General features: G+C 44.5%; 1 protein-coding gene across 1 annotated transcript; it reads left to right on the top strand.

Moving 5' to 3' along the window:
- The first annotated feature begins 1,038 nt into the window (after positions 1 to 1,038).
- LOC124649152 (acyl transferase 4-like) lies at positions 1,039 to 10,204 on the top strand. Its single transcript, XM_047188818.1, has 2 exons — positions 1,039 to 1,516; positions 9,022 to 10,204. The coding sequence occupies exons 1-2, from the start codon at positions 1,094 to 1,096 to the stop codon at positions 9,874 to 9,876; spliced, it is 1,278 nt and encodes a 425-aa protein (XP_047044774.1). The 5' UTR covers positions 1,039 to 1,093; the 3' UTR covers positions 9,877 to 10,204.
- The last annotated feature ends 463 nt before the right edge of the window (positions 10,205 to 10,667 follow it).

Below are 10,667 nucleotides of genomic sequence, written 5' to 3'. Positions count from 1 at the left end.
TTTGCACTCAAGTTAGGTCCACCCGCGGTTTTTGCTGAATTCGTTTCTTGACAACAGTTGCGATTGCTGCAGGAGACAACCTACTACAACGCCCTCTCAGTAGGAAAGCCAAAGTGACTTGTGAGTAGATTAAAAGACTTGCATTTAATTTCTTCAAGCCTTCTGCGCAATGCTTAACTTGAAATGGACCCATCAAAGGATAATGAAAGTAATCCATGGAACAACTTGCAAATTGCCTTTGCAGGAACACACTATCTCTAGCTACCTATATCCAGCAATCTTTGATTTTACCAAACTAGGTAGCTAGATAGCTACAAAGTGGACTCAACAACTACTTCAATAAATGAAGTATTAAGAAGATTCTGGGTTCGATATTTCATTTTAAAATTTAAATAAATATAACTAGATATGTTGGTATTGATTGTCTTGGAGCTGAGGTCGAGCTACGGTTGTGTGTTGCTTGGTTCATGACACGGTCATAAAACCATGTGTTTTAGGCAAGGAAATTTACCATGTGACATAAAGGATGTGTTATAAGCCGATTGGCAATGTATTATCTTGCGTATCGCTGGATAGCAAAACCCCCAAATCCCTGAGCTTGTCCACAGCCTCTATGTCGATCTTGTCTGGCGTGAGTGAGTCCAGATACAATTTGGGGCACGTGGTTAGGGTGCCCTTAGCTAGTGAAGTTACAACGTCATGCTTAGTGTTATCGATGATGATCCCTCTATGCGATTCCAAGGAGCTAGGCTTTGCATCCACCGCACAAATTGTGTATAGCATAGCAGCTAAATCAAGTTAGGTCATTATCTACTCTTGCGTGCGACATCTGATCTATCTCAACCATCTATTATCTTACCCATTTCTTACCGACGTAATAGTCACCGATCGAGTCGTGCCGCGTCTATCGGCAAGTGTATGTCGTAGGGCCCATCGATCGTTATCCTTCTCACCTACTACTACCACAGCTAGCTCACATGGTACTATATATAGAGAGACGAGTACGACGCAAAGGGTCGCACACAGACAAGCCTAACCGAGCAACGGGAAAGCTCAGCTAAGGTAGCAGCTACCAAGCGTTTGCTAGCTAGCCATGGGGTTCGCGGTGACGAGGACGAGCAGGTCGTTGGTGGCGCCATCGTCGCCGACGGCGGCGGCAGGGGTGACGCTCCCTCTGTCGGCGCTGGACCGCGTGCCGGGGCTGCGCCACCTGGTGCTGTCGCTCCACGTGTTCGACGGCGCGGCCGCCAAGGGCTCGCCGGCGAGGGTGGTGCGTGAGGCGCTGGGGAAGGCGCTGGTGGACTACTACCCGTTCGCCGGGCGGTTCGTGGAGGCGGAGGGCGGGGAGGTGCGGGTGGCGTGCACCGGCGAGGGCGCGTGGTTCGTGGAGGCGACGGCGGCGTGCGGGCTGGAGGAGGTGCGGCACCTGGACCACCCCATGGCCATCCCCAAGGAGGAGCTGCTGCCGGAGCCGGCGCCCGACGTGTCGCCGCTCGACATGCCGCTCATGATGCAGGTACCAACGCACATACTCCGCTCGATAGCTAGTTCAGGCTACATGACCTGCAGATCATAGGCTATCTAAGCTATAAGTTCAAAAGTAGCACTCGACACAGCTCGCACCCGCAAAGTCGATCGAGACACACAGTGAAAGGTGATGGTTAATTACCTTTACACAACTTTTCATATGCAAAAAAAAGTAGCCGTATTTATATATTTATGGATGAGCTCTAAGCGACTTAAAAAACCGGAAATACGCATATATACATGGTCCATATATCTGTTTGAAGTTTCAGTAGACAACTCGTTATCTTTTTTGAGCTATAGAAAAAACGGCGGGGGAGTAGTCGAGAACGGTCTGCAGTAAATTTTTTTTACTAGTTGTATCCCTAATTGCAACTAAAAAAGTAAGAGGTTGGCTTGCGCGTCGCCAATTTAATCAAGCACACTAATTACAGGCATATATGTGAGGGCGGTGCATTTTAATCCCGACGGGCATCATAGAACACTGTTCATCTGACCCTTGCCGAACTTACCAGCCAGCCATGTACCCAGTTTTTGTCTCCATATGACTATCCTTGGCCCGTGACTCTATCACAAAAGGAAAAAAATTAAAAACGACCTACACCCGTTCCTCCCCATTCACATGCAACGACAAAAGTCATGTGTTGCTACAGGTATGAGCGTGGCACCAAGCTACTGCCATCATAATAATTTGCCAGGGTTTTACTTCATGCCTGTATCAAGCTCGTGATCCTGTTCGTGTTTTAGAGGCTTAGATCGAAAAATGATGACCGACACAGTACCCAGAACTAGCATGAAGTGTATGGTTATCAGCAATTAGCATATTGTACTTTTATGTAGTAGAACTATGTCAGCCTGCCTTTAGCTGACTGCAAAAGTTCAGATGGAGCTATTATTGTTGAACATGTGTCCAGTAGTACTAGTACAAGACAACGGAACGGATAAGCCAAACGTTACATCTGAACTATGCTACAGGGCCCTACCCTGCTGCCCTACCGGATAATTAGAATCCACTGGTGAGCCAACAATGATAAACGCCTGCACGCATGTGGCCGCTCTCTCGTATCTCAGTTGTTGAACAGGTGCTCTACCGCAACTTTCCCACTAAAAAAACTCAGTTACAAACATATTTTCCACTGAAAAATTAAAATGCAACACAACTTGCAAGTCATTTCCACATGCAACCGAATGGTGTAGGACGCACTAAGCCACTAACTTAGTTCTCAGCTAGAAAAAAATCGAACAATATATACTAATAAAATACGAGTACGTATTCTGTAAATATATAGTCTTTTCTATATTTTGTAATATACAACATATTTATAAAAAAATCCCGTCGTACAATCAAGATGTATTTATGTGGATATATAGTTTTTGGCAGATTTTTTCGAGGCCCAAAGTTGTGTGAATCTATTTTTATTAAAAGAAGGGCTTAACTGTGGCCGATGATATTTGGTAACATCCGTACTACTTCTTTCTATTTGACTTGACATGGCTTGACTTTGTCAATCTCAAAACACGCCGAGTCAGTTCTTCGTACTAAGTCTTTTGGAGGTCTTCATAATGTAGGATGTGTGTGGTTTCATAGCAGTATATATATAGTACGTATTTTGTGGTGTTTGTATTTTGTTTCAAAAAAAAAGTACTATGGCCTTGCGATTGGACGTGACTTTCCCCTGCCACCTGCATGGCAGCATCTGCACTGCGAACGAAAAAGACGGCACACATGTACTAGGGAGATATTCCATGTACGTACCGCGCACGCACTATTTCAAATATTCCAGGTTCGTGGAGTAGAGCGAAGGATCTTGCTACCGTTTGTTGGCTTCTTATTCGAGTTATTAGGAAATTAGTAATTTGATTCTCCAGTCGACATCACGTATCTTCACTCCCGTGGAAAAACATATGCGTCGGTAGGTGACGTGCAACAACAACACGGGAGACACTACGCAACGACGGCGACAGGTGAAGGTGACCCTTGACATACATTCGATGTGGGCATGGAGCTCAGTCACGGCCTCACGGGTAGCTGGGAAGCGGAGATCACTAGCTGCTACACACCAGATCAGATGGAGGACACCAAAGTGGAGAATGGAGAGTGGAGACTCGAGATCGATCCACCAAGTACCCACCACCACGCACCATGCCTTCCTATAATTTTCAAAGATATGCGATGCATCGATCTTTCCTTTTCCAATTAAATGACAAAAATAGAGATGCACATGTCATGCTTTTGCACAAGATCACTATGCAGATATCTATGCTGCATGTCCACCACAACTGGTTCCACGAATCATCAGAGGGCTCGATACATGCATGGCAGCATGGGCATGGAGCATGCAGGTGTCATGCTTTTGCACAAGATATGCACCTATCTTTTGGAGCACGAAATGTTGCCTGCGCTGCCTTTTTTACGTACGTGTTGGGCTAATCATCAAGCATGGTTTGCAAGTGCAACCACTATCCGGAGATAAAAAGATATAAGTAGTAGTAGTAGTAGTAGTAGTAGTAGTAGTAGTAGTAGTAGTAGTAGTAGTAGTAGCGGTAGTAGTAGTAGTAGTAGTAGTAGTAGTAGTAGTAGTAGTAGTAGTATAGTTTTTTAATCCAGATATCTAAACGAAATCTGACCAAAATTGCACAGTTAGTTTTAACGGAGGGACTAGTATTCACTTATGCATTTGCAGCAATAAACAAGACATTTTGGAAATGTGAGAAAAGAAGATAAGCAGCAACGAGGGTTCCACCCTAGCCGCCGCTATCGCCATCTGCCCCGTCTCGGACCGTGAATCGATGGATCCCTGCCTCCTCTGTTCGCCGCTTAATTTGGCGGTGGGAGGGAGTACGTGGGGGCCTTGGAGTTCTGCCTCGCGATGTAGTAGAGCCCCTAAAATTAGTTACTGGTCAACACAAGTGAATTCACACTACTACAGAAATCCTTACTAGTAACATACACATTTTGCTCATCACTGAAGGGTAAGATGCCTGTCACTAGGATGTTGTCATTGGTACTGCCCGTCACCAAACGGTTGTCTGCTATAAGCTTTTCTGCAGTAGTATTATGGTCGCTATGCCGGTGTTGCGGGGGACAATAATTAGGTGTACCCGCCTCCTCGTCCACCTCATCTGCGGCAATCTCCAGTGGCGTTGAGGAGGGCGGGAATTCCTCTGGTAAATACTTCCATGGGGTGTTGGGTCTCATTCAGTCTACGGCACGCTACATGTTTGATGACAAAATACTAGGATCAATTGAAGAGTTCACCGGCGATGACATTGGCTCGGGGGTGATAGTTCTTAAGGGCACGTGCACAAAAACTTCCTAGTTGTCGTCAACAACGTCAGGTCGGCTTCTGGTAGAGGGTAGCGACCGCAACGTGTCGTCGTCTCGTTCTAGAGTCGTTATTGGTTCGTTAGGTGGTTCAAGAACGTTGATGTAATTTTTATTCTGTTTGGAGCACATTGTCCTTCTTCTGAACTTCTATAATATATATCTAGATTCTTCTCACAAAAAAATACATTTTGGAGGTAATCGACGTAGATGAGGTTGAGGCGTCGAGCCCAGCCGACAAGCACCTCCCACCACCCATAAAAAAATTCTACTATGTCCATAATTTTTGCCACTCAGTACAATATTGACCACGTGTAAAAATAATAATTCCTATCATCCAAAACATAAATTGATACTTTTATTATATTATATTTTTTTGTTACCCTCCAATCACTGTTTACTCAAAGTCAAAAGTATAATGTTTGACCAGATATATGCGAAAATAAATTAGTATCGATAATATAAAATTAGTATTATTGGAATACTTATAGAATATTTTTTATATTAATATTTTTGGTACTAGACATATTGATATTATTCTTCAATCATCATAAAATATACTTCTATATTATCATTTCTTAGGAATTTTGGATGTTGAAAAAAAAATTACACCCTTGGCGAGATTTTATAAGGTTTGAATTTAACTGACCACGGAACACAAAGTAAGCAAATAAAAGAGAGGTGTATCTACACGAAGTATGGTTTTGTATTGTATAATTATTCCTATGCAAGGCAACATGCTCAGGCTTCGAAGGCTATATCGCTGCCATAACACGCATATGAAGTCAAATAACATAGTGGAAGCAAGAGCGAGAGTCGTTGCATCGGTGAAAAATTGTCTGATTTAACCAACCGATGATCAGTTGGACCTGCACGCGACCACATCATATTGTTGGGTCACATTCTAACTTGGATGAATAGTCGGGTAGTAGGTTTTTTTAAAGAGAAGGCCTAAGTCGGGTAGTAGGTTGGGAGAGTGGATCATATGGATCGACCAAGTAGCTCTCATTGACCACGATTGGACCATTCTTGACTGTGTGTTTACCTACTACGTATACCATCTTTGAAAACCAGAGCTCGCTTGCCACCTTTCGCAGATTGGACATGCTCAATGCAAACAATATATGCTTAACTTACCCAACACGTCTTGTTAGTTGTTTTCACCTGTCCATTTCATAAAGCTGGCAGCAAGTATTATTGGCTACATATATGACTTCAGAGTTCAGATTGCTGACTCGTACAAGTCCATAGCTAACAACAAAATTGGAAAACAAGAGATAAGACGCGACTACTCCTCATGCAATAATCACCAGTCTAGTGGCGTGGTGTAGACGTGTAGTTCAGTGTAATACGTGGACGTTTGGATCTGCAGTGTCTTAAGAGACTCCGAAGTGTTGTGCCGTACGCATAGCATCGCTCAAAGTTAGATAACTAGTGCCCGATAGAAGACAAACAAAACGTAATGGTAGGTTCCTACACTCAGCTGAGTTGCGACAGTTGAAGTAGCAAGCATCTAGGCCCATAATAAGTCTGCAAATTGCTAGACCACCGGCTGCTGCTGGGGGAACTTTCAAGAGTACTCTCACCTTTAATTTCCTTCACAATCGATCGAGCACCTACTTCACCTTTAGTTTCCGCCCTCATAATCTTGCACACTTTAGCTCATTGGACTAGATAACTAATACTCCTTGCGTCCCACGAAAATTGTTTGAGATTTGTCAGAATTTAGATGTATCTAGATGCTATTTAGTGTCTAGATATATTTAGATTTTGATAAATCTGAGACACTCTTTGTGGGACGGAGGGAGTACTACATGCAAAAAATGGGTATTGCTTTGCTTTAAGAAAAAAGAGAAACATGATTTGGATTTTTGAAAATCAATCTGGGTTGATTGCCTTTGGCTTTTGTCCCGGCTCCCAAACACTATCTTGTTGTGTGGTGTCATGTCGTACTTAGGCTAGCCCGGACCTAAAAGAAACACCTACTCTACCGGCTAAGAGTAGGACTAAGCATCCACCAATAATGCATGCCTTATGGGATCATAGCTCCTGATATGTATTTAGGGGAAAATAATCTTAAGTATGGTAACTATAACTACGCGACACGCTTTCTGTGCCATGCATACTTATAGTACATTACTATAAACTAATCTTGAGTAGTACATTATGCTTATGCGCTGCACACTAATATTATTAGATAGTTTTAGAATTAATTACAACTTATATTACTCGTGTATTATGGGGAGTGGTGTTTTGGAACATGGGAGCATATGCTCTCTATATTTGAAATGCATTTTAGACATATTTTAAATTTCAAAAAATTGAAACAAAAAGTTTGCACGTAGATCTTCACGTGCTAAGTGCTCACAAAGTTGTTTCATAAAAAATGAACTTGTTATTTAACGTGTGTAAAAAGACAAAACTCAATGCTAAAAATAATATGCTTTTCGTAAGATAAGTTTTCTCTTTTTTATATAGACCATACAAAATATTGGTATTTCATGAAACTTGACGAACGCACATATATTATGAAGATGTACATGTAAAAAAATTTGTTAAATTTTTTTGACACTTCAAAATATAATTTTTTTGGTAGAGGGAGCATACAGATCCAGGAGCCGAATTGAATTTCCGTGCATTATGTTCATAATATGTTATATTTTTGGACAGACGAAGAGTACATGATCATTGTTGCAATCGCTACGTCTTTCCCTTTTCAAATTCTTTTCATGATTTCAACTAAAAAATAAACTAAAACCACGACAATCAGGGACAGATCTACACTCCAAAAAAACCCGGGCTGGAGGGAGGAGCCGGTGCGGGCTGCGGTGGACCGCTTTCTAGCTAGCTAGCCGTGCAACGTTAGAAACTTTTTATGGACACACCAAGTCACTAACTATGCTACGTACGTACGTACGTGTTGGGTTAAGCCGTTACCCATATGTACTTTGTTTGTTGGCGTTGACCTCCGGTTGCCGATATATGGTGGAAGTGAAGAAGCACTTATGAGGTGTGACGCGGAGAAAGAGGCCAAGTGTGAGTTATCCCACAGAATTCTAGATCTACTCAGTTGGAGTAGCTTCCAGTGCGGGAGTTGTCGGGCCGTCGGTGAAAAGAACAGGCAAGATTAGTTTATAGTAAGTCTGATATTGGTGAGAGGAGTCAATCCGTCAGGTTGCTCTCGCTGCTAAAACAAATGCTGCCCAAGTGCGATCGCTTTCAGCCTTAGTACGTACTGTAGTAGAATGTGTTGGGCCACTGTGCTAGCACCTACCTTTCAAATATTCTTTGTGCGCGGTTTGTTATTTTAGTAGTCCATCTGTGTACACATTGTCTACGGGATTTCTACTCCCTCCTTCTACGAATATGAGCATTTCTAGTCTTTGTTCTAAAACAAACATCTTAATATTTGATCTTTTTTTTGAAAAAAGTAGAAATAATTATTACACTAAATTTGTACTCCCTCCATCCATAAATAGATGCCAAATATTTGTCTAAATTCGGATGTATCTATACACTAAATTGTGGCTAGATACATTCAAATTTAGACAAACTTTTGACATCTATTTATGGACAGAGGTAGTACTAGATTAGATTCATTTTTAAGTGCAGTTTCATATTTGATGTCACGTATGTTGATACTCTTTACAATAAAGTTGGTCAAATATAAAAAATGAATTAGTAAGAACTAGAAGTACATTATTTGTAGACGGACCGTGTAGAACATAATTTAGATAATTATAAAAATAAAAATTATTTTTTGGAGGAAAATAATGTTATTTATGATGGTGTGACTATTTTTCAACCAATAAACCTCAATTGTGACCAATGTTGCAGTTGTGACTAGTTCTCAGTGAGATGATGTTATTAAATCTCTAAGTTGTAACTCATGACTAGCACGAATCACCAACCAAATTCAACCGTCCGGATTTATTTTATAGTTGCATCTCCACTTGCAACAAATCTCAGTTCCAACTCCATTTGCAACGCAAACAAACTTAGTTGTAACTCATATGCACGAATCACAATGTAATTGAACGGTGTAGAACTTAACTAAGCGCGAGCATTTTTTATTTTTTAATTGGTTACACATAGTAATACAGATTTTGTTTGTGGGAAAACATAGAACCTTACAGTTCTGAAGCCTCGACTGATCCTGGACGTAATTTCAGGTGACGGAGTTCAGCTGCGGCGGCTTCGTGGTGGGCCTGATCTCAGTGCACACGATCGCGGACGGCCTGGGCGCCGGGCAGTTCATCAACGCGGTGGCGGACTATGCGCGCGGCCTCCCCAAGCCACGCGTGTCGCCGGTCTGGGCCCGGGACCTCGTGCCGGACCCTCCTCGGATGCCGGCGCCGCCGCCGAAGCTGGAGCTCCTGGACCTCCGCGGCCACACCGTCGACTTCAGCCCGGACCACATCGCCAAGATCAAGGCCGACTTCTTCGCCACCACAGGGCAGCGCTGCTCCGCCTTCGACGTCTGCGTCGCCAAGACGTGGCAGTCCCGCACCCGCGCCCTCCTCCTCTCCGGCTTCGGCGACGACAGCCCCGTCCACGTCTGCTTCTTCGCCAACACGCGCCACCTCATGCTTGCCGGCGCCGGGGCAGGGTTCTACGGCAACTGCTTCTACCCGGTGACGGTGACGTGCGTGAGCGGGGAGGTGGCGGCGGGGGAGGTGGTGGACGTGGTGCGCACGGTGAGGGACGCCAAGGCGCGGCTCGCCGGCGACGTGGCGAGGTGGGCTGTGGGAGGGTTCGCGCAGGACCCGTACGAGCTGAGGTTCACCTACGACTCGCTGTTCGTCTCCGACTGGACTCGGCTCGGCTTCCTCGAGGCGGACTACGGGTGGGGCGCGCCGACGCACGTCGTGCCGTTCTCGTACCACCCGTTCATGGCCGTCGCCGTCATCGGCGCGCCGCCGGCGCCCAAGGTCGGGGCCAGAGTCATGACCATGTGCGTCGAGGAGGCGCACCTGGCCGAGTTCAGGGACCAGATGAATGCCTTCGCCTCCGCCGCCGGCAAGTGATCGACAAGTGAGGTGATCGTGCGCGCACCGTCGTCGATCCACACCCAGTGAATTGATCACGTCTGCAGTGCAGTGCAATCAAGCTCTTATACTGTTAGCAGTACAAAAACAACTTTTATACACCTGTCGGAATGGTATCGGTGTGTCGTATGTGTAATTTGCTTTGCTTCAGTTCTCCTAACGGATTTGGCGCAATACTAGAAGCGCGCTCGAACGAGCTTTGTACGGACATATGAAAGGAAATGTGACCTCTCGCGGATGAGACGACCAATGTATGTATACCTTATCTCAAGGTGCACTCGAAGAATATAGATGAAATAAATGACTATATGATTTTACTGCCATGTCTATCTGACCGTGTCATCTGCGAAAATGGTACCCTGCAATTATCATTCATGAACGAGAGCTGTTGGAAAAAAAAAATCCTCTCATCATCTTCGCCACACGAATACTAGGGGGTGAACGCTAGCGACCCAGCCGCCACTCCCCTTGCCAACCACCATCGCCCCTACCGCTGCAGGAGGAGGTTGCCGGACGACTCACGATAGCGGGGCGCCCTTACCCACGTTTTTCCTTGAAGCCTTGGCGGTCTTCCCCTCCCTCATCATCCTCGATTTATCTCCGAGATCAACAACTTGACTTGCTTCGACCGCCTCGTTGCTCTTGTCGTGCACAAAGACAACGTCTGTGGCTCGTGGATGTGCACCTTCATTAGATCAATAGATGTACGACTGAGATTAGTGTAGAGATTCGTTAGCATAGAAAATAAAAAAATTCTTACCGCAAGAACG

The sequence above is a fragment of the Lolium rigidum genome, chromosome 4, assembly GCF_022539505.1.
Source record: "Lolium rigidum isolate FL_2022 chromosome 4, APGP_CSIRO_Lrig_0.1, whole genome shotgun sequence".
Classification (NCBI taxonomy): Eukaryota; Viridiplantae; Streptophyta; class Magnoliopsida; order Poales; family Poaceae; genus Lolium; species Lolium rigidum.
This window is presented reverse-complemented; position numbering and strand designations above follow the sequence as displayed.

Excerpts from the sequence above, each read along its gene's own strand:
- LOC124649152 (XM_047188818.1), top strand. The coding sequence starts at position 1,094 with ATGGGGTTCGCGGTGACGAGGACGAGCAGGTCGTTGGTGGCGCCATCG. Across the intron at positions 1,517-9,021 it reads ACATGCCGCTCATGATGCAG|GTGACGGAGTTCAGCTGCGG; the intron begins GTACCAACGCAC and ends ACGTAATTTCAG.